The 22,884-nt window shown below is 46.3% G+C and overlaps 1 protein-coding gene across 1 annotated transcript; it reads right to left on the reverse strand.

Moving 5' to 3' along the window:
• Positions 1-439: 439 nt before the first annotated feature.
• LOC113140213 (echinoderm microtubule-associated protein-like 6) lies at positions 440-22,369 on the reverse strand. Its single transcript, XM_026324005.1, has 41 exons — positions 21,293-22,369; positions 20,001-20,160; positions 19,190-19,288; positions 18,762-18,830; positions 18,371-18,556; positions 17,823-17,958; positions 17,475-17,676; positions 17,241-17,378; positions 16,685-16,941; positions 16,358-16,567; positions 16,094-16,261; positions 15,630-15,736; positions 15,452-15,552; positions 15,111-15,297; positions 14,928-15,033; positions 14,594-14,687; positions 14,286-14,386; positions 13,638-13,840; positions 13,199-13,310; positions 12,927-13,054; positions 12,326-12,467; positions 12,087-12,239; positions 11,878-12,009; positions 11,561-11,649; positions 11,309-11,476; positions 10,972-11,173; positions 10,542-10,668; positions 10,053-10,131; positions 9,846-9,975; positions 9,658-9,756; positions 6,532-6,705; positions 5,804-6,012; positions 5,540-5,697; positions 4,759-4,873; positions 4,202-4,390; positions 3,898-4,070; positions 3,617-3,779; positions 3,337-3,440; positions 2,669-2,822; positions 2,475-2,575; positions 440-1,485 (listed from the first exon to the last, which is right to left on the reverse strand). The coding sequence occupies exons 1-41, from the start codon at positions 21,487-21,489 to the stop codon at positions 1,461-1,463; spliced, it is 5,847 nt and encodes a 1,948-aa protein (XP_026179790.1). The 5' UTR covers positions 21,490-22,369; the 3' UTR covers positions 440-1,460.
• Positions 22,370-22,884: the final 515 nt, after the last annotated feature.

Genomic DNA, 22,884 nt, shown 5'->3' on the forward strand with positions numbered 1-22,884 from the left:
GTCTGTAGCCTGCGGCTCAGGTGCGACACCTGCTGCTGCGGAGCTGCAGCTGCAGCTTGGATCAGGGATCAGTTGGAGCAAAATGGATGAAAAGTCAAACGTTTCTGTCCTGTTCAACTGACCGAACTGATTTTGCTGCTGTCGCTTCTGTTTCAAACGTATTTTGACTTGTTTTACTATTTTCCGAGTATTTCGAGTAAATTTAAATGTTTATTGCTCTAATGCTTTGAGAGTGTGCAGTTTGTTCCTTCAATTCTTTCTACCACAGTGAAATAGTGAAATAAATATAAAATCATATGCAAAGGTGCAAACTGAAAATGTCCCTTAAACGAGTAAACCAACCTGCAGATGCACAGATCATGTATTAATGTATGAACTAAATTACATGTGGCTCAAATATGTTTCAATCTGGGCGATTCTCAGCAAAAACAGATTTTTGATTTTTAGACTTTTATTGTAAAAGCAGCATTTCTACACTTCAACACAAAACCAGTTTCTCCAAACACTGTAAACCAGTTTAGTTTGTCTGGTTAGTGTGACCTGGACCAGGTGAACCTGTGCGTCCTCAGCAGCTGTAATTTCTTCTAGCTCAATAATTGAATCATTTCTTTCTGTTCTGTCCTCAGGTCCTCGGTCGACCACAGCTCCAGAAAGGTCGAAAACAACGTTAACAATAATCTGTTGTTGTGATTAGAGAGCAGAGCTCAGCTCCTGTAGAGCAGCAGGTCACCACTTTAGTTCTTGCTCTTTAAAAAGAGGAAATGCATAAATAGCGTTTAGTTTCTTCTGGTTTTACTTCACAGGTCACAAGCTCTGCTCAATTAGTTTTATTAAATACTGATATCAAATTGTTTACTATGATTTAGTTGCACTTTATGGTGTTTGTTGTGTGGAACTGACTTTAGATTCCTTTGTTGTTAATAACTGGGATCAAACACAGATACATCTTTCCTCCGATGTTTGCTCCATCACATCAGAGCAGTGAAATAGAAAAGCATCATCACCATCATCAGACACAACAAACACGACACGATTGGTCGTCCGACCTGTGACAGCCCTAAATGATCACGTCTTAGCACCACGATAATCGATAAAGTAGTTTGGTCAGAGTTGGTAAAAAAGGCACTGACAAACAGAAACACTGCTACAGGAAACAGCTACGACTTCGTTAAAGAGCGAAAACTGAAAAACTACTTTTCTCACAGGTTGGAATCTTTTAAACGCAACAACACAGGAACCTGAAATATAAACAGTTTTTCACATTAAAAGCATCAGAATGAGAAGAACTCTATCACAATAAAGGAGCGCAGCAGGATGTGAGTGTGTGTGCACTCGGGTGAGCTCGGTCTGTTTAGTGCACGTGTGCAGTCCTGCCTGAGTCCAGGTAAAGGGAGAGAAGCCTCAGGTGAGTGCAGCATCTCAGGAGAAGAAGAAGAAGTGTGGCAGGTTCAGGTGGAGCCTCACTGACATTTCCACACAAACAAACTGGAGGGAAGAGACAGACGTGTTAATCCACATGACCCACAGAGCTCGGTGTCCCAAAACCCCACAGCATTTATCAGATCAATACATTATTTATTTATTTAAAGAGCGTATGACAGGTTTTCATTCTTTCAGAATTCATAATCAATCTGCCCTGAAAATACCCACGTGAAGGAGAAATGTTACTGTGACATGACAAATTGGCCGAAATGATAAACGGTGTCAGTTTGAACCGTCTTTCCCAGAACGGCACCACGTGATGTGACGTAGCAGAGGAGGAAGTAGAACTTGGCTAATTGTTATCGACTGGTCACGTTTTACTGTTTGGGATTTTGCTGTGAAACTTAATATTATTACTTTATTATTACTTTGCTGTGCTCTGATGAAACGGGTCTCCAACCTGCCCTACGCCCTTTAAGGAAACCAGCCAATCACGTGACTCTGCTGGAGTCAAAACAGGAGACAAGCAGAAAAAAACAGAAACTTCAGTTAAACTCAGACCTTTATCAGTCGATAAGGTTCTCACGGTCTGAGTTAAGATGCTTCGTTCAATCGATCAATTAATCACAGTTTAATTAGACAGCACTTTTTTAAAAGGACGCCACGTTGACCACAGAGAAAACTTTTAGGACACAACAGAAAAATGTCAGACAAACCAGCGAAGTGCAGCAAGTATTGATCAGTATCTACTGAAAACAGAGAAAAGGCCCGATCACCCCAGCACTTTCTTCTGCATCTGGGTTTTTCAAACAAGAACTGATCTTAAGGTTCTAGGTGGAGTGGGCCATTTCAGAAGCTCAGTGAGGTGTACTGGAGCAAGACTGGTGAAGGCCTTAAAAACCAAAATAAGAGTCTTGAACTCAATCCCAACAGGAATGGGAAGCCGGTGAGGGCTGGCGAGAACAGGTGTCACATGGTTGTTTTGATTTAGTCCAAGCTTGTTGTGTTTCCTGCTGAAACAACCTGGGACGCTGGTTAAGTGAATATCTCACCTGCAGTCGCTGCCACCGGCGCTGATGACGTATTTATCATCACAGGAGAAGCGAATGTTGGTCACGTGAGCCGAGTGACCGAAGTAACGCTTGTGTTTCGCCTGCAGAGACGTCAGAAAGATGGGACAAGGTGACCTGCAGCCACCTGTTGGACACTCGTGTAGACAGATTATTATTGGATGAAATTCACTTACAAATTTTTCAGAGCAGGGGAAATCAAAGAGCTTGATGAGGCCAAAGTCATCTCCGGTCACCAGGGTGACGCCGGCGTGAGAGACGCAGGCACAGTTGACGTCCGCCTTGTCAGCGTTACGAGGCCAAACACCAAGAACCTCATCACCCAGGATACTAGGAAACCAAAACACCAAGATCAAGATCTGCATGGCCCTGCTGGTTTACAGTATGTTCCTATGGACCCACATTGTGCTGCAGTGTGTTCACACTATGTTGTCTAAGACCCCGAATGCTCCCTGGACTCTAGCAGGGACCCTCAGTTCCACAGTTAGTTCACTAGGCTCTACCTTATGCTGCTTTGCCTGGACAGTAGCTTTCATTGGCCTACAACATGTTTCCTAATTCCATAGTTAGTCCTCCACAGCAGAACGTTCGTTCTAGTATCTCCAGTTACAGCCCCAGTCTATCGTTACTTTCCTTGGTTCTACTATATGTTCTGTAGGTCCAAGTGTCACACTATGGTCCAAAGTACAGTCGCACAGTGATATTAATGAAATGAAGAGTTAGCAGCCCAGTATGACCCTGAACTCTTTGGTATCCTCCTTACATCCCAACACCACCTAGCATCTTCCCCAGGCCACAACCATCACGGCATCTGGCTCATTTTGCAGTTGTGAAGTGACCTCACCTGGTCCAGGTAGCCCAGGTGATCCTCTCAATCATGGACTGATCTGTCACGATCTTGCCTGAGGGAACTTCATGTACCTGCCGAGTGTAGGTGCTGGTGGACACCTGGGATGAAAACAAAGAGCCATTAGTGAAAGGTCAGAGGTCACAGCTGGTCACAGCACCAAAATCACTGAGAGAAGTCAGACCTGCATGTGCCACCAAACTAACTAAAATTGACCCGGGACACCGAGGTCACACCTCAGTTTGCAGTGAGAGAGTGAGTTTGTGGTCTTTGTAACCTGGATGTGTTTGCTGTCAGCAGCGAAGTCAATCTGGATGACGAAGCCGGGGATGTCCTTACAGTAACCAATCCTGTTGAGGGACGGTCCCAGAGAAAGGTCATAAAAATCCACAGCACTTTCAACTGAACCCACCGCCAAGAACCGGTTGTCTGGACTGAACCTGAACCACAAAAAAAAAAAAATCCCCAAGAACCAAGAGCCAAGTCAGAGAACGTACAACACACAAGGGCTGACATTGTGCCGTTTGTCCTGAAATCCCTTAAAGACTGATGTCCTACCGGATGTCCTGGATGGTGACACTGCGGTCTCGCTTCTTGCCCCAGACGGTGAGGGAGTTGACCAGCAGGACGATGAACTCTCCATTCTCCATGCCGATGGAGACCATCTCTCCGTTGGGACTGTAGGAGGTACACTTGGCAGGATGACCCAAACTCACCTTGTTCAGGAGTTTCTGCCACAGAACCGTGTGAGTACATAGTTAGCATGTTGTACCACATAGAGGCTGTAGACTTTGGGGACACTAAACTACCAGATTTAAGGCCAAGCTGTAGAACTGCTGAGTCTCTGTGGTCAAAGCTGTACCTTGTCAGCCAGGTCCCATATCCGGATGGTCCCATCGTCACTGGCAGAGATGAAGACGTCCTTAAAAGGGTGAGTTGCCAAACCCCAGATCCCTCCCTGAGTGTGTCCGTTGATCATAGTGTTGGAGGCAGCGTTCTTTTCCCCAACCTCTATGATCTCTCCATCTCTGGTTCCCACCAGGATTTTACCCTGGATCATCAGGGATGAAATGAAAAGCTGGAAGTTAGCGTTTCATCAACAGGAGTCAAAATAATAAGACTTTTTAATTTCAGCTGTTCAAACCAAAGAGTTGGGGAGTCTGAACTTTTTCATTCAGTTTTCCTAAAAACAGTGGGTTTGATTTACAGACTGCTTTTATGACTGCGGTCCACCCTGGCCCTTCATTTACACAGGCTGGACAGTAATTTGATTTGGGTGGACATAAACTAATGATTTGCTGAAATTACTGCAAGAATGTTTTAGTTTAGTTTGAGCAAATGATGACATGCAGCAAAGGCCCCAGGCTGGACCTGAAACAGGATGTGACAGTTACATCAGGAAATCCGATGTGTCCATACTTTCCCTCTGCAGACAGATCGGACGTTCTCCACTGGCTGGCCGGTTTCCAGCTGAAACGCTCGGCAACGTTTCATCTCCTGGTCCCAAAGCTTCACAGCCCCGCCCTCTTTCGTCCTGTCAAACACACCAACAAGCATCGTGGTTTCATCTTTACGGTTTCTGTCCCGTGGATCAGACCTCATCTATTCACTATCAAGATTCTTTCAGGATTCCAAGGTGGTGGAATCACAGGAAGGATCTACCTTAACCTGACCCCAACCAGCAGGTGGACCCCAGGGTGATTAGCAGCTGCTTGACCAGAAGCCAGTATGGGTACAGATAATCCAGGAAAATGGTCACCTACAAGCCTCAGTCCTGGTCCTAGGTCCAGGAGCTGGGCCGACTGTCACTGTGGAGGTTCTGTGTCATCACGTAAAGGGGCAACTGTTCTGACTCCCTGCCTCTGGGACCAGAACAAGTGACTGACACCCTGCTGTTCTGGGCAGTCCGACTGGCTGAGGACCAGATCAGCTCTTGGGTGTGGAGTCGGCTGCAATCACCTGCCTGCCCCATGACCTGAGACCAGTGCCCTCAAAGGCAGCACAGGCACACCCCGGTCTCCATAACAACTGGGGTAAAAGTGGAAAACCTTATGTAATGCAACGTTATGTGAACCTGCAGCTGCTAGAACAAGCACCATTTAACTTTTCATTTGGTGCTAGAAGCCATCGGTTCATTACTGCTCACTGTTCCCTCCAGGTTGTGACTGACCTTCAACTGCTCAAACATTTTGGTACTCACGGTCGTTCCTTCCCCCCGGTGACGATGAGTCCGTCCCTCAGGGTGGTGTACATGGTGAAGACTGGGCCGCTGTGCGCCTTTGCCACCACCCGCACCAGGAAGTGCTCCCTCCACACATACACATCTCCATTTATAGCACCGGTGAACGTCAGGTTGTTCTGGACGGAACAAACACTGAATTACAACAAATTCATAGAAAGTGAGGGTTTGCATGTTTCATAAGCTGAGTCAGAGCGACAGTTTGACAATCTGAGTGTGTCTTACAGCACCAAAGGCGACGGACAGCATGGTCTGCATGCGCCCGTCCTCCACCGAGCCGATCACACCTTTCTTATACATGAGCGAACCTCCAACCAGAGTCCAGAACTTGATGTGTTTGATTCCTACTGACACAAACTGAGTGTCAGAGTCGGGTCTGAACTCTGCCACAAAGATCCGGTCTGGGTGGCCGCCTTTACTGGTCACCATGGTACCTGGCAGAAAGGTCAGAGGAATCAAACTGATTTCAAAACGACTGATTTGTTTGCTCTGAATATTCATGTGTGTATCTGCCCCCTAGTGGTAAAATGGTTTAATGCCATTAAAGTACAAATCTGAACAATGTTTTTAGGCACAAACAGCAGCTGCAACACTACAGATGTTAGCGTTGGCTACCTAACAACATACAGCACCATGGGACTACATGTGGTGCCAGATCAGATGTGGATTCATTTTGGTTTATTTCTCCCTCAAGCTGAAGGCGTTTCTAACGAGTTTCTTCACCTAGAGCAAATCCCCATCACCCGTCTCTTTTTGTTGTTAGACAAGTTGCCTCAAATTGTTCTTTGAGCTCAACACATTTCTGTGTCAACTAAACCATTAAATATTTAACTAAATTCATGGCCTCAGGATGCCTTGGCAGTCTTGTCCTTGAAATGCTGCACATCATTCAGTCCTTTACATTTCCAACATAAGCAACAAGAAGATTGGAGAGCAGGAGAAATGGTCGGTACCTTCCTGCCACCTCCACACTGTGATGGTGTGTTCAGGTTCCACGCCCACAGACAGCAGCAGCTTTCCTGTAGCACTGAAGTTAACGTAGCCGATGCCTTTCGCATGGGAACAGCGGAGGATGGACAGTGTCTGCTTAGTCATGGCGTCCCACACGTGGATGGATGGAGTGAGACCTGAGACAAGAAACCAGAACCATAGAAACCAAACAACTGAAGATAGGACTGAGGCCAACACTTGAACTGCTTATATTTGAATAAAAACTGGAAGAAACTACAGTGTCAAGCAGCTGAGGCCCTTAGCATCAATTGCTGCTATGGAACCAGAGATTTATAGAACCAAGGAAGCTAAGATGCAAAATATCAAGGAGCAAAGAAACAGGCACTGCCAAGAACTACAGACCCAATATGCAAGACAAGGTTCTGAGGAACCAAGACACTGAGCAGACACCTAGACACTGAGGAAGCTAAGAAATCAAGGACCTAAGGTAGTCATGAAGGAACCAAATGACTGAGAAGGAAAGGAACCGCTGAACTGAGTGGAGAGGCTAGAGGGAATTTGCTAAAATTCTGGGGTTGAGGGGAGAGATAGTTATGGGTGACTACTTCTTCCATATTGTTCTGGAATAGGAAGAAACAGGTACTGACATGCAGGTTTCAAGAGCAGAACAGATAAGAGACTGCATTTTGAAATCAGGGTTTTGAAAACCACTTTTTCAACCACCCTGAATTCACACACACGGTGCCAGCACCTTTGTCCATGATCACACAGGACGTTGTTCTTATGGAGTCTCAAGTCAGTGCAAGATGAGATTGTTCTGGGAAGAGTCATCACAAAGCACTGAACAGATGAATAAATAATGGGGACATATCAGCATCATAAACAAACATTTTCATTCTGGTCCTTGTTCTTGTGGTAGCACTCAGGGCTCCAAATCAGGTCCTATTGTTTTTGAACACTCTACTAAGCCCACAATATTTCTATGCAGATGACACTCAACTACATTTCCCCTCTTCAGTCTCTTTCTGATGCTGTCACCACCTGACATCTCTGATCTCTTTAATCCCAAGTCAACATGCATCGTCAAAGTCCAAAAGTCATGGAACCTGTTCTAGCTCCTATCTCTCTCACCTTTAAGTACAGTCTGAACCGTCACTCTGAGTCCCCCTGTTAATGTGAAATCATTTAATTGTATATTTTTGTGTAATAATGTTTGTGATGTGCTGTACAAATAAAGGTTATGAAACAACAACATTATTGCTATAATCTGCATCATGGATATAAATTTTACTTAGATCTGTCCAGGGGTTTTTTTTTGTTCCAGATGTTCTGGTCGTCCCATGTGATCATGGCGATTGATGGCCACTATTACAGGGTGGCTGCTTTCTGTTGAGCAGATAAACAACCGTCATCATGTCTGACTTTCATGCTCCGTCTACCTTCGACTCGTTGAAAAGCAGCCTATGAATCACAGTCCTACCACGAACAGCACAGTCAGCACATACAGAAACCACCCAGGCTGCCTCTACGGAGTTACCATGCTGATAAGAAGCTCTAAGCAAGGCTCTGTTCTTAGTCCGACTTGCTTTAGTTTCTTTACTGCCATGCTAACAATAATGTGGGGAAATTTGAAAACACTGTTTACAAATGTTTTTCCGTTCACACCGTTTCCAAAAACAAGCTTGAGCGGCTGAGGACGGCCGCCACTCCTACAGTCTCTGAAGGAACACAGAGTCCACGGGTCTCTGCTCCTCCAGCTTCTCTGTGCTCACAGCAGCGTCTGGAGCTGGTTTTTGGAAAAAGATGGGTCTCCCATTGTTGGTGAGGAAGAACCATGTGAGCCAGGTCAGCGGTGTGGCTCCCTGCTGGGTTTTTAATAGTTTTTGGACAACAATGGAGGTCTACGGCACAGACCCATAAACTGAACCAGCTTCTGGATTCACACACGTTACGCTGAGGACACCACATTTATTGGTGCTGTCCATCAACATCCATCATACACGAGCTCATCCACTTTTATGACTGAAGAAAACTGAGACAAATGTTAAAGCTCAGAAAAATTATGAAGTGGATGCTGAAATAAAATAATTGATAAGCACCACCCTGTGGTCCAGGAACAGTACATCAGTTTGGTGTAGCAGCAATAAAATAAAAGGTTTTTCTGTACTGAACCATCACAAACTAATGTATGACTATGCAAACACCTTAGTGTCAACGCTCAAATATTCTCTGGATTCTCCCAGTTTGCAACACAACAGGTAGAATCCTGGAGAATAAGAACATTTATGACGAGTGAATGAAAATAACTGGAATGAAACTCGGAAGATGGAATCCTGGTCTCTATCTCTGGTCCTATCTCTGGTTTTCAGTGTGAGCAGCTGCACTGAGACGTTCTGTGGTTCATGTAATCAAGTTTACTGAAACATGAGTTTCATGAGTTCAGCTCTTCAGAACTCGTATGCAAGTGTCCAGTTTTCAGCACGAGTTCAGTGTGAGAGGAAGAACAGTGTTTGCATCTAAATCCACATCACTGGTCTCTGAGTGGTAGGGGGTCGAGCTACAAACAGGCTCAGACATGAACCGTATCCTGATACTCACCGGACACATCAGCCTCTACAGACCGAGAGCAGACGACAGCAGTTAGTTGAGTTTCATTTATTTGTATAGAGCCCAATCAGAGCCCGAGCATTACAAACAGGTCAAACTGTGTTTTCCATGGGAATGTGAGATGAGATGAGTGACAGCAGAGATGTGGGCAGACACTTACCTGGTTGGTCGGTGGTGTCACCTGGTGATGAGGTGGGCGATGACAATGAGGAAGCAGTGGAAGAGAAAAGAAGTGCAATGGGCCAAAAGCAGCTGGTTCATGCATGAGAACAGTTTGATCAACATCACGTGTTTTATGGATGCTGTTTACTGCACAGTATCAGGTCCTCACAGCTCTTCAGAAACCCAGTCTTTTCTGAAGAGTCCACCACTTTGTCCTACCCCCTCAACCATAATGAGCGTCTGGACTCCTCCACCCCTACACGACAGAGGGTGAGGGCTAAGTGGTGGGTACAAGTAATGACCTGGGATTGAGCTCAGACCTGTCGGTTCCAGCAGAGCCGACCTGCTCTGTGACTCACCAATCTGTCCCGTAGCAATGATGTTCTGGTACTTTGGATGCTGGTTGACGGTCAGACACAGGATGTCGTCGGTGTGTTCCAGGTAGAAACTCTGAGTTCCTGTCAGGACAGGAAGCAAGAAGTGTGACTTGTAACAACAAGTGGACAACAACAACAAAACCACAGCTCAGTGTGAGAGTGTCACTGACCAGCGGACAGGTTCTGGATGACCACGGCGGCGGCGGTGTGGAAGATGATGTCAGTGCCATCGTTGAGGTAATGCAGGTTGTTGCGACAGTCGAAGCCTCGGTAGCCGAAGACATGCTCCAGCACCAGCTCCTGGAAACCAAACACAACCTTGTCATGTGACAGAGGACAGACGTTAACGACGGCTGACGGCGAAGACTTGTACCGACCTCCACCACCTTCTTCTTCTTGGTCACATTTTTCTTCAGCAGTTTGTCTGGCAGCGGTGCAGCTCGACTCACAGGAGGCCTGAACGAAGGGAAACATGACAAATCTCAAAGTTATGATCCATCATCAGGCGAGAGGCAGAATTCTGCAGGTTCTGGACACATCAGCAGCCTGTCACATGCAAAGAGATCGGGTCAAACTGGACTCGAACATGGAACCACTGCACTACCCTCAAATCTTAGGTGATAATTTTAAATGACTGTTTGTTTTCTATCAAAAAAGTAAATAATTTAATTTCTATATATATAATTATTTCATATATTATAAAATTCGTATTTGTATTATTTTATTCTACTTTCACCTCTGGGTGTTTGTTGTGGCATTTGATTTGCCCTGTACTAGTCTTTCTTTAGTGGATTCTTATTTTACATGTTACATTTGAGAAGCTGCTGGTTTTGAGGATCCGGTCAGGGTCATTATGGACCAGGTACCTGTCCTCCACAGGAACCTCCTTGTGCCGCAGGTGAGGTTTAGTTCCTGACATGTTCCTGATGCTGGCAGAGTAGATCTTGGTGACGTAGTCCACCACCTTCTCCCGGGCCACGTCGCTGTCGTATCCTGAAACCAGTGAGACACACAATGGTTTCCAACTCTTCTGGTTCACTTTCAGTTCTACCTGTCAGGGTTTTGGACAGGGCTTATCATCCAGAGACCTCCCTTGTCTCTTCTTCCCTAATCCAGAACAATCTGTGAGACCACATTTGTCTGGATCCAGGGCAGAACACTTAACGGAGGCACCTACATAGCAAACTTCTCTGTTCTCTCACTCCTGGTCTGGTTCTAGATCTGAGACATCTGCAGTTAGTCACCAGAACTCTGTCCCTTCACAGTGTCTGTATGTTTGTGTTCGGACTGTGTTACCTCCATCCTCCTCTGTGTCATCGTCCGACTCCTCGCTGTCCACGGCCTTGCTCTCTTTGTGGCCCGGTGGCTCTCTGGTCCAGATCATCAGCGCCGTGTCAGCTCCTCCCACCGACAGCAGTATGGAGTCATCGCTGGACCAGCGGATGTTTGTCACATTGGTGCTGTGACCCACATACTTCTTAAACTTAGCAAACTGGCCCTGAGGTCAGATCGTTTAGTTTAACAGAGAAAAGTCCGGAGGGGAAGAAAACAGGAGGTTAATGATCTAAAATGCAGTTTGGGTCAGTTCTCTCCTAAATCAGGGTTTGAAAAGGATTCCCTGACTCAGTCTCACCCTCGATGGGAAGCTGAACAGCTTGAGGAAACCGAAGTCATCTGCAGTGGCGAGCAGTTTGCGATCTTTGGTGAGCGAGGCGGCGTTAACGAAGCTGAGAGTCGGCCATATTCCCTCACAGGTCGGACCCAGGACAGAGGTCCAGCTCGCCCAGTCCAGCTTCTCGAACTGGAAACACAGAAACTCATATGTTCACTTCCAGAAATGGGGTCACCTGTTTGATTCCTAGAATTTAAAGGCAGTGAAACAAACCTCGGCCACGCTGATGTTCTGTTTGCGTCCCCGCGGAGCCTCGAAGAACAGCTGCTCTTTAGCTCCAGTGTTCACCTGCAGCAGTTTCCCTGTTGAGGAAACCATGACACCACTGACCCGAGAGTCTGAAGAACCACCACGTGTGGTTTCACTTGTTCCCCCACACAGCAGAAATCTAAACCGGTGGATGTGAACTGGAGAGACACCGTCATTTTCCTTCAATAATTTTTACCATGTCTAAGTGTCTTGTTGTGGCTACCAGGTAGCTGCTGCACAGCTAACAGCACGTTAGCATCAGCACAGGTGAGTGTGTTTACCTCTGGAGTCCCAGTCGATGTGAGTGATGTAGCTGCCGGCCCCTTTACAAATCCCAACTCTCTTACTCGTCAGGACGTTATAAATGTCCACAAAAGAATCATGGGACGCCACGGCCAGGTACTTCCCCGAATCTGAAACACAGAGCTGTGACTCACCACTGACCAACCACCTTCACACGGTGTCACACCTGTTTGGTGAGTTCAGGTACCTTGGGAGAAGCGGATGTCAGAGATGAGCTCCCTGCGGTGGTGGAAGGTCACCATGTCCTCCAGAGTGTCGGCGTTCACCACCAGGAAGCTGCCATCGTTCAAGCCGACCGCCAGAGCTTTACCGTCCGGAGAGAAGGCACAGCACCGCCCACCTGTCAGGTAACACACAGGTAACACGAAGGTAACAAGTAACATACGGGTAACACAGGTGGAAACACCGGCTTCATTTCCATCTCACCTTTCTTGAGCTTGCGGACGGCGACCATGCGGTGATTGGCTGACAGTTCCCAGATCCTCAGAGTTTTGTCGTCACTGACGGTGGCACAGACAGGAAGTAGAGGGTGAGCAGCCAAACCCCAAACCTCCCCCTCCATGTGACCCTGAACACAACACACAACGGCTGAGGTTTAATACAGCAGTGAACACAAGCTGCAGAGACATGAAACGTCCTGCAGACAGTGAACGTATCACAGACCACAACAACGTTGTTTAGAGAACAATCGGTTTTTATTTTGAGGCATGATGCTGCTTAAGGTTCTGAAGAAGCCAGTGTCAGTCAGTGGTTCTGCTTTAAGCCTCCGTCTGTGAACACTGTTTGCTTATGGAAACCACTTGTGCTCAATTTACTTGTCAGTGTGAATGTTATGATGTTAGCGTTTAGATTCTCAGCAGGTTTCAGCCAAGGCCAAAGAAACTGGACTTGTTCAAACGATTTCCTGTCAAATTCAAATCTCAGGTGAGCAGCAGGTGGTCTCAGCACCGGTACTGCTGAGTTCACACATGTTGATTCATATTTTTTAGAGCTCACATGTTTTTTACAGAGCAGGAATCAGCCTGACCTGAACCAGCAGTGTCATGGGTCCACTCTTGTCGATCTCGAGGATTTCTCCGTTCTTTGTTCCCAACAGGATGTGACCGTGACCCAGCGTGATCGCTCTGATGGACGGGTTGTCCTCCAGCAGCAGGCCTGAAAAACAAAAACAAAAACAATGAAACAACATTACAGAGATGGTTTTTGGTGCCATACAAATAAAGCTGAAATTGAAATTAAATCGAAACTACAGGAGCAAATCCAACATGTGACCAAAAACCAACAGCAACTGTGTGAAACCTTTAGACGACGGCGACAGAGCGGCTCGTTTGATGGCGTACGTCTTCAAACATCTCTCGAACATGTCGTCCCAGAGCTCCACGATGCCGTCCTTTCCCCCCGTGACGAAACCCTGGACAGTGAACCCAACACGGGACACAGAAAATGCAAGACCATGTCACTGAAACAGAAAACTATCAATATATAATGTGACTCAGTGAGTTCATGGAGGTCTGGAACTGCCTACACTAAACTAATACATTTAATCAAAACTGAACCTTCACTGTTTTAAAATGAATCAACACAGGGACCAATAAAAAGTGTGTTTTACTGCTTAAAATGCTGCCAAAGAAAAACGGGACAGATGGATGAATGGATGGTGGATGATGAATTCATGAATGAAAGATTAATAGTAGATGGATAAGTGATAGATGACTGGATGAATGATGGATGGATGAACCTTGTCCAGGGAGCACATGGCGAACACGGGACCATCGTGGGCTTTGATGGTCTTGATGAGCGTCGTGTCTCTCCAGATGTAAACGTCTCCGTTTGTGGCTCCGGAGAAAACCAGCTCCTCGGACCGACCGTAACACGCCGACATCATCGTCTCCTGCTTCCCCAGGTTCCCGAAAATCCCACGTTTAAATGTCAGACCGCCGCCTGCAGGACGAGGACGGAAAATCGCTTGAGGACGCTTCAAGCAGACAGAAACTCAGAGAGACAGAATCCACCTTTCAACAGTTCCACATTTATAAAAACAGCCTAGAGCGTCTTAAAACAGATCAACATATTTTGTCTGAAGTTTGTTCGTCGTGATGTTTTCTCATGACAACATAATCAGTTTACTCTACAACAGGCGTCTCTAACTCCAGTCCTTGAGGGCCACTGTCCTGCTGGTTTTCCAACTATCCCTGCCCTTGCAGCTTCTGATTGGCTGAACACACCTGATCCAGGTGATCAGCGGTGGGTAGGGCAGGGATAGTTGGAAAACAAACAGGACAGTGGCCCCAGAGGACTGGAGTTAAAGACCCCTGCTCCACAAGTTGACAGAAAGACAGGTGTGTTTCAGGCGGCAGTCGGGTGTTTCAGAGAAAACGGAGCTCACCTGAGTGTTGCCAGAACTTGATGTGTTTCATGCCCACAGTCACCAGTTTGTCCATCCTGAAGGGATTACTCTTCACCACGAAGATTTTGTCTTTGTGGCCCCTGCAGCACAGACAGCAGCTTTCAGTTACTGACCCTGAAAACGAGCTCTGGGCTCAGTGACCAGGCTTTTCTGCAACTTTAACGGATGACACACCCACAGTGGTTTCGACTGCGACTCTAAAGACTTCATTGTGACATCACAACACAACATTCATCGGGTGACACTCAGGGGTGCATGCTGGTCAGGTGATACTCAGGTGTGTGTACCTGGCCTTGGCCAGTCTCTCTCCTTTCTTCCAGTCCCAGATGACGATGGAGTGAAACTCATCGATTCCCACTGAGACCAAACTCTTCCCATCCGCTGAGACACAGAGAGACAAGAGGCAAAGAGACAGACAGTTTCCACAGGTGATTTCCTGTTTACAGACAGTGATTTACAGGTAAGAAATCTCGGGCTTCAGGTGAACTGGTTTCTGATTGAAGTGGTTGCTTTAGAGATACCAAATGGCAATTTCAGGATTATAGGGTTTCATTTGTAAAAACAACCATTGATCTTAGGAGAGAAGTGGTGATTCAGGACAACAGGCCATGACACCTGTACCTGTGAAGTCCAGGGCACAGACTCCTCTGCTGTGGTGTCCCTTCAGGAGTGACAGACACTTCAGAGTCTGGATGTCCCAGACGTGGATGGCTGGGTCTCTACCCACCTGAACAGACAGACAGCCAATCAGAACACTCCGTCAGTTTGGCAGTTCCCTGCTGCTCTCTGATTGGCTGGGCATACCTGTGCAGAGGCCACATAGTCTTTGAGCGGGTGGACGGCGAGGCTGAGGATGTCGTCATCGTGGCCAAGGTAAAACCTCTGACTGTGCTGCAGCCGGTTGTAGACGACAGCGACGGCGGCCACGTGGTACACCACCTCCCCCGCCTGGCTGTAGAACAGGTTGTTACGACAGTCGAAACCCCGATACCTGCAGGAAACAGGAAACAGAACTACCACAATAAAGGTCACAGTACAGAACCTTAGAAAACATCAGAGAGAACTTTTTAAAGTTTATGATCTTGTTTGACATAAAATTTCAATTTGTGATCAGTCTCTGTTTTATTGACAGCTTGTGTTTTTACCCATGAACAAACTGCAGACGAAGCCCCTCCTCCGGAGCTTTCTGCCGCTTCAGAGAACCAATCAGCTTCTTCCTCAGCTGAGGCAGGTCCTCCTTATAAACCTGTAGGCAGAGTCAGGTGAGTCAGTAGCTTTAAAGTAGATTATTTACAGCGTGTGACTGGTTTATTTTCTGATCACCTGACGTTCATAGCTGGTCTGAGTTTCCTGTTCAATGTCCGAGTCAAGCTCTGGGACATCCGACACATCCGAGTCTGACCCTCCACTGTTTGAGTCAGCGTAACCCTCTGAAGACCCCGACCAGAAAAAAACGTTAATAACAGATTTAAGTAGCAAACGATGATTGAATGTCGTCACTGTGCAGTGCAGCGTTTACAAATACTGTTTAAGAGCAGACAGATGTTATAGATACTTTATTCATAGTCCAGAGGGGAAATTCAGATTGTCCAGTAGCTCTTAGTCTTTACTTTGCTTTAACATAGAAATGTCACTATAATAAATAAAATATAATAAAGAGATAAAGGCACCCAGTCAATAACATATAACATGGAAAGACATATTGTAACCAATAAAAAAAATGGTGACCTAGTGTTTACCACTGGCACCAAGTGGTTGCAGGTTGTGGACCAGCACTGGGCTGTTACCTTGGAGAAGAGGCTCCAGGACACCATTCATGACACCCTCAGGCAGGAACCTCCACTGGAAGATGGCGTGGTCGGCACCTCCAGTGCTTATGACCCACTGCAGGTCGCTGGACCAGCGAACGTTGGTCACGTGGGCAGAGTGACCAATGTACTTCTTGAATTTGGCTCCTGTTTGTTGAAGAAGATGCAGAGTTTACAGGGGAACACAGCTAATGAAAAGACTTCTCCAGGACAGGGGTTCAAGTTCAGACCGTCAGGACCAACCTTTCTTCAGGCAGGGGAACCTCAAGAGTTTGACAAGGCCAAGGTCATCTCCAGTCACTAGCACGGCGCTGCTGTAGTTGGCATCTACAGAGTTCACATTGGTGGAGTTGGAGTATTTGGGCCAGATGCCATTCACCTCTGGCCCGACAACACCTGTCCACGTCATCCAGTGGATCCCCTTTGTCTCCTCTTTCGGAATCAGCTTCCCTGCTGGAGAACACAGGAGGAGGTAAAAGGTCAGGGGTATTGGGGAGTCCGAAGTTCTAGACAGGTAAGTCTGAAGTCACGTGTTAAGTATCAGTGCTGAACCGTCCTTGACATCCATACCAGGCATCCGGTAGAAGAGCCTCTCTCCGGCACCATCGTTGGTCTGCAGGAACCGGCTGTCGACTGACCAGTCCAGGTGGGTGATGAAAGAGGTGGAGCAGCTGCACTCACCCACCTTCTTGTAGCGCTGGGCGACAGCGTACACGTCCACCAATCCGTCGTTAGACCCCACAGCCAGGAAGGAGCCGTCCGGAGAAAACTTAAGCTCATGGATCACCTCCTTCCTGTCCTTGATGTGCACAACCTCCGTCATGTCCCTGGAGAAAAAAGCTTGTTACCTCATGATCACAGTCACCAAGTTAAATATTATTTCTCTGAGGGTCTGAACATGTCAAACAAGTCTTCTTCACTAAAACTGAAACTTTGTCCTCCAACCCATCACAGTACACACCTTAATCACAGTCTCAGCTCTGAATTTCAGTATTTTGGTGCACAGGTCAGAGTTTCGCCCTGATGGTGGTGCTACAAAGGTCTGAGGGTCACCAAAGTGACTGGGGGTCATTCTCTTAAGTTAATTAATTCTACTGATCTACAGACAGATCAACCTTTAATTCACCTGACACGTAATACGGTGAAGGATCCGTCCTTCATGCCCAGAGCGAGCTGAGAGCCATCGTTGTTGAAGGAAACACTTCGGACTGATTCCTCCATGTTGCAGCGAGCAAGCAGAGTGTGATCATGAAGACTCCACAGCCTGAGAGACAAAAGACAGACAGGTGAGTGATACACTCAGCTAACACGCTGCCTGGTGCCAGTGCTGGCAGAGTTGTCCTTGGTGGGTCAGGCCGACCTGACGGATCGGTCGTCGCTCCCAGTGACAGCAACTGGTTGTTTGGGATGCAGGGCGAGTGCCCATAGTTCGCCCTCACTATGACCCTGCATCAGCAGAACCGGCTTGTCCCGTTCTCGGACCATCACCTCAAAGATCTCACTGTCCTGGGTCCCTGCCAGGATCCGGTCGGCCTTCCAGCAAACACTGCGAATCGACAGACCTGAAAGGTAAAACACCACACGGACATGTTTAGTCTGGACCAACTGTCAGTGTGAAAATATTTTCTATTTCACTGATGGGTTCACTGTCTGTGAGCTGGTGGACCGTTACCACCTTTGAGTCTGACATCTGGGATGAGGTTCTGACCTTTGTATCCCTGCTCGGTCTCTCTCAGGTCAATTTTAGTGATGGGTTTGAAGTCGACGTCCCACAGCCTGATGCAGCCGTCTCGTCCTCCAGTGGCGAATCCTTCCTCACAGGCGTGCATGCTGAAGATCCCCGCCTGAACGACAGGAGACACGAACAACATGTGGGCAGTGGCCCCTTCCTGTGAGTCCTGTGAGCTGTGTGAAGAACAGCGTCCTCTTTCCTCTTTCCTTTCCTGGTGTGGACCCTTTTTCCCTCCAAAACTGAAACTGATGGACCCTGGCGTTGTTCTGACTTAATTTTTACAGAAGTTCATTCATTCACAAAAAATGAAGAATATAATAATTATGTCCCACTGTCTCATTATTAAAAGAAAACAATTCCATAACACAAAAAAGTATTGGTGCAGGAACTTGCAGCCCTGTCTGCAAAGACACTTTCTGCTTCTTATATGTGTGTTGTTGGTCTTGTAAGTCTTTTTGCTGATGGAACTGAAATCCAACATTCAATTACTGGACTTATTAGTTATTGTGTGTGTATACATTCACCCCATGTGCAGCCTGGACGGTCCTGATCAGAGTGATTCCTCTCCAGACGTAAACGTCTCCATTCAGCGCTCCAGAGTACGTCAGCTCGTCTTTGGCTGCAGAAACACACAGGATGGTCTGCAGGTCGCCTGTCTTCCCAAAAACCCCTCGCTTCGGAGTCAGGGCGTTTCCACACAGAGTCCAGAACTGCGCAAAGAAAACTATTCAGATATAGATTCTTGTTGTGATTGTCACTGTTCTGACCCGCGTGTTTGGTATGTCTAAAATAAATATCCTCTGTAACAGCCAGACACTACGAGGCAAAAACAGATTACAACCAAACACTGAGTCATCTGGTAAGAAATGATGACGTTCAGTGAAATCATGTTAAACTGTGAAGCTCCAGTTTCACCTTGATGTGTTTGACTCCGCAGCTGACCAGCCGGCTCGACTGGAAGGGATCCCAGGCCACGTCAAAGATCTGCAGAGAAAATATTGCCAATGCAACAATCACAGCAGTGATCAGGTTCAGCACTGATCAATGCTGTCAGTAATGCCGAACCTGATCATTGCTAATATTGATCCATTCTGAACCAATCAATACCAAACCTGATCAATACAGAAATAATCTGATCAATATAATGTAGTCTTTGGTTTTAATGTGTTGTATTTTAACTTTTTGCGGGAGGATCGTTTTACTTATTTTTAAAACTTTTGTTGCCTAAAGAAATACAAGAAAGTTAATTCTGATAATCAGTAGTTCCATGTTTAATCCAAGGAACTCTTTAAAGTCCACAACATCCTGAGAGGTTTGAAGAATGAACGAATGAAGAGTCATACTCTGTCTGAGTGTCCGGTGGCCGTGGCAAGGACTCGTCCTCTCCTCCAGTCCCAGACACACACCGTGTTCTTGGCGTCCAGTCCGACTGACACCAGTCGCTATGGCAACAGGACACAAACATGAGAGTCAGTGAGATTGTTTAAATTACTGTTCAAGATTCAAAAACTGATCCACATGTGGAGCAATGTGCAGCGCAACACTGAGAGCACAGGACTCAGTAACATATCGTGGATCAGTACCTGACTGACTGGTGGGTGGTAAAATGTAAAGTCACAGTATTTAATGTGTTGGAGTTCCTCAAGGCACTGTCCTGGGGCCTCTGCTGTTGGTTAATACATAGACCATATATTTACAAATTTATATAATATGGTAAAATGTGGTAAGCCAGAAAATAATACATATTTTTAATTGTTTAAGCATCTAATACGTTTCTCAAATAATCAATGAATCATGTGTCTAGAAAACATCAGAAAACAGCAAAAAAGACCTTTCATAGTATCAACCAGCACAGGGTGACGTCTTATTCTCACCAGTCAAACATATGATATGATATTTTGATCTAAAGTTCAATGCCTCTGCCAACCAGCCCCTTACCCTTCACATGTACATCAGACAGAACAACACCACTGACTATGAGACTACAAATTTAAAGAAATTCCCTCAGAACAAATATCGCATTCCCATGAATGTGACGGACAAACGGACAACCCGAAAACATAAGGTCTCTGGCTAAAACTGCTAGAAATGAACTTTTCTGGCCATTTTCTTCACTGGTAAAAATGATGACAACATGGGGGGGCGTGGTCTCACCTGTCCATCGGAGTCGAAGCCGAGACAGGCCACCCCGTGTGTGTGCACATCCCTCAGGATGGAGATGGTCTGCATGGCGTAGGTGTCCCAGATGCAAATGTACGGGTCCTTCCCCACCTGACCTGTCGCCACCTGGATCTTATCTGGATGGATCGCCAGACTGAGACACAGAGACATTTAAAAATTAGACTCGTCTGCGCCCCCTACAGGCTACCTCTGTTATAACAAACGACTGTTCTCTACATTCCAGCTCCCTGAGCTTCATCCATGTTTCCCTCTCTTGTGTCCCAGTCCATCACACTGAAGACACGGGGGCAACAGAAATGAATAAAGATGTTTTGAAAGGAGACGTGTTTCTTTTTAACCTTCATCTGAAGCCACGTCTGTTTCTGATGACAGTGGCACAGCTGGGTATGTAATCATCAGAGCTCAGCTGAGTCTTCAGCCAACGGTCCGGTGTGTCCTTGTCTTCACTCCTCAGAGCAGAAACAAAACCTGTGGGACAACCCTCAGGATGGACAACCAAGTGTGGATCAAGGAAAAAGGGACCTCAGAAGTACCCAGAGTGTGAACATTGTGGTGCCCAAGTGAGGGAAACAGGGACACAGTTGGAGGAACTGAGATGTAGCCGAGTCTGTCCTCTGTCAATCAAAGGTGCATTCATGACCTTCATCAACTGTTTTCAGCTCTTATTCAGGCTGGAGCCATTAATTCATTAATTCCCTGAAGGTGAGCTCTTCCTGTCTTCATGAAGTGGAGCATTTTGCAAAGTCTGGTTTGTTATCAGCTGTCATTCCTGATACTGCCAGGGAGATGGTTGTCAGGTGATGTGTGGAATAAACTGTCAGACTGCACTCCTTCACCAGGTATCGTCACTGGATCACTGTGATACTGAAGGGAACCTTATAAACAGCAGGATCCTGAATGACGTTCTGCAGCCTCTGTTTCCTCAGTGGATTTATGGAGAACTCGTTCTTTAACAGACGCTGTAGGACCTAATGTGATTTCTCTGCTTGATGTGAAGCCACCAGACTGAGCTGCTGCTGAACTGGGTCAGAGAGAGGCCTGTGGGTGAGCCTGAGGCAACATCTGCAACATCTGTCAGAAGGACAGTGTGTCTTTCTGTGGTCATTTGGACAAATTACAGTTCACAAATGTGAGGATGTTTCTACAACAGCGTGAGGTCAGGGCACAGGGCTGGGGCGTTAGTACACCAGACAAACTCCACTTTGTGGACTGATTAGTTCCTGTACACATTTCCCAAAGCTACAGCACTTTCACAAACATCTCACCTGATGATGTCATCATTGTGTCCCAGGTAGAACTTCTGGGTGTGCTCACGGGCGTTGTAGACCACACCCACCCCAGCCACGAAGTACACCACCTCTTTTCCTGCCGTGTAGTACAAGTTGTTTCGACACTGGTGACCTCTGTACCCATGGATCCACTCCAGCCTGAGCTGGCAGCGCGGCGCCGTTTTATCCGACATGTTCGCTCCAAACTGGAGACTCAGCGTCAAACATGCACAGAGACACAAAACACTAACGCCTTTCTGACCATCAGGTCTGGGTGGGTTAGATCAGGTCTGTGCAGGTTAGATCAGGTCTGAGCGGGTCTGAACAGGTCTGAACAGGTCTGTGCTGGTTGGATCAGGTCTGGGCGGGTTAGATCAGGTCTGTGCAAGTTAGATCAGTTCTGGGCAGGTCTGATCAAGTCTGTGCAGGTCTGGGCAGGTTGGATCAGGTCTGGGCAGGTTAGATCAAGTCTGTGCAGGTCTGACCATTGTGACACTGATGGAACATCTGATGTAGTCAAATTGTGTCCATCCGAACCTGCTGCTGGTCCTAACACTGCCAGCTCCTGTAGTCCATCTGTCTGGTCTCTTTAATGACATGTAACTACACTTCCCATAATTCCATCCTCTCTAAAGAGATTGTGTTTTAGACTGTTGACACATAAAGAGACTGAAGTTTCTGTGTCAGAGTTTGTTTTTCACAGATAAAGCAGGAACCTGGAAATGTTAAGGCTGAGCTGGGACTTTTATTTGTGCTAAAATCATTTCATCATCACAACTTCACGTCTTAAAAGCTGCTCATTAACGTTTGTTACTGAAAATCCTTCAGTCTGTGCTGTTTCAGTAGCATCTTGTTGAAACTTTGGACTGTGCCTTTAATTCTGCACCTTTAAAGAAACTGCTGAAAGACAACAGGAGGATCATCTCAGGAGTTCTGGGACAAGAGACCTACTTTCCTCCGCCCTGAAACAAAAGGCACCACGACTGGCAGGTCAGTGAAACTGTTCAAGAAGAAACGACAACCAACCTACAGACTGGTTGATCTTTGTGCTTACGGATACAACGATAAAAACTTTCTCTCCTGAAACCTCAAACCAGAAATAATTTAGCTCAGCAGATCTGGAGCCAAACTATTAAACAAGAACTTGTTTTTCTGTCACTTTAGTTTTGCAGTAAAACTGAAGTGAAGTGGAAACAGGATCTGGATTACAGGAAAACTCTTCATCCCATAAGGTTTTATTGTTTTTTTTTAGAAACTGACACTAATTATGACAGTAACACAAAAGGTTTGTGGTGGAGCCTCTTTAGTCCACCATGAGGTTGGAAATGTGCTTTTAAACTACCACTAATTAGGACAAGGCCCAGAAATTTGTTCAGAGAGTTTGATGAAGGAACTTGGTGATTTTCTGCTGAGGGGACAGAAAAGGCTGCAGACCGTCTAAACCACAACAAACCTACAGGAAACTGTTAAGTTCGTCTCGTTTTATTACAGAAATGAGGAAATAATTTTTATTCGATTACAATTTTATTTCTTAAAAGTTTCACCGGACGAATTCAATTAAACGGATTTTAATTAAAATAATTTTTTTT

This window comes from Mastacembelus armatus, unplaced genomic scaffold (assembly GCF_900324485.2).
Source record: "Mastacembelus armatus unplaced genomic scaffold, fMasArm1.2, whole genome shotgun sequence".
Taxonomy (NCBI): Eukaryota; Metazoa; Chordata; class Actinopteri; order Synbranchiformes; family Mastacembelidae; genus Mastacembelus; species Mastacembelus armatus.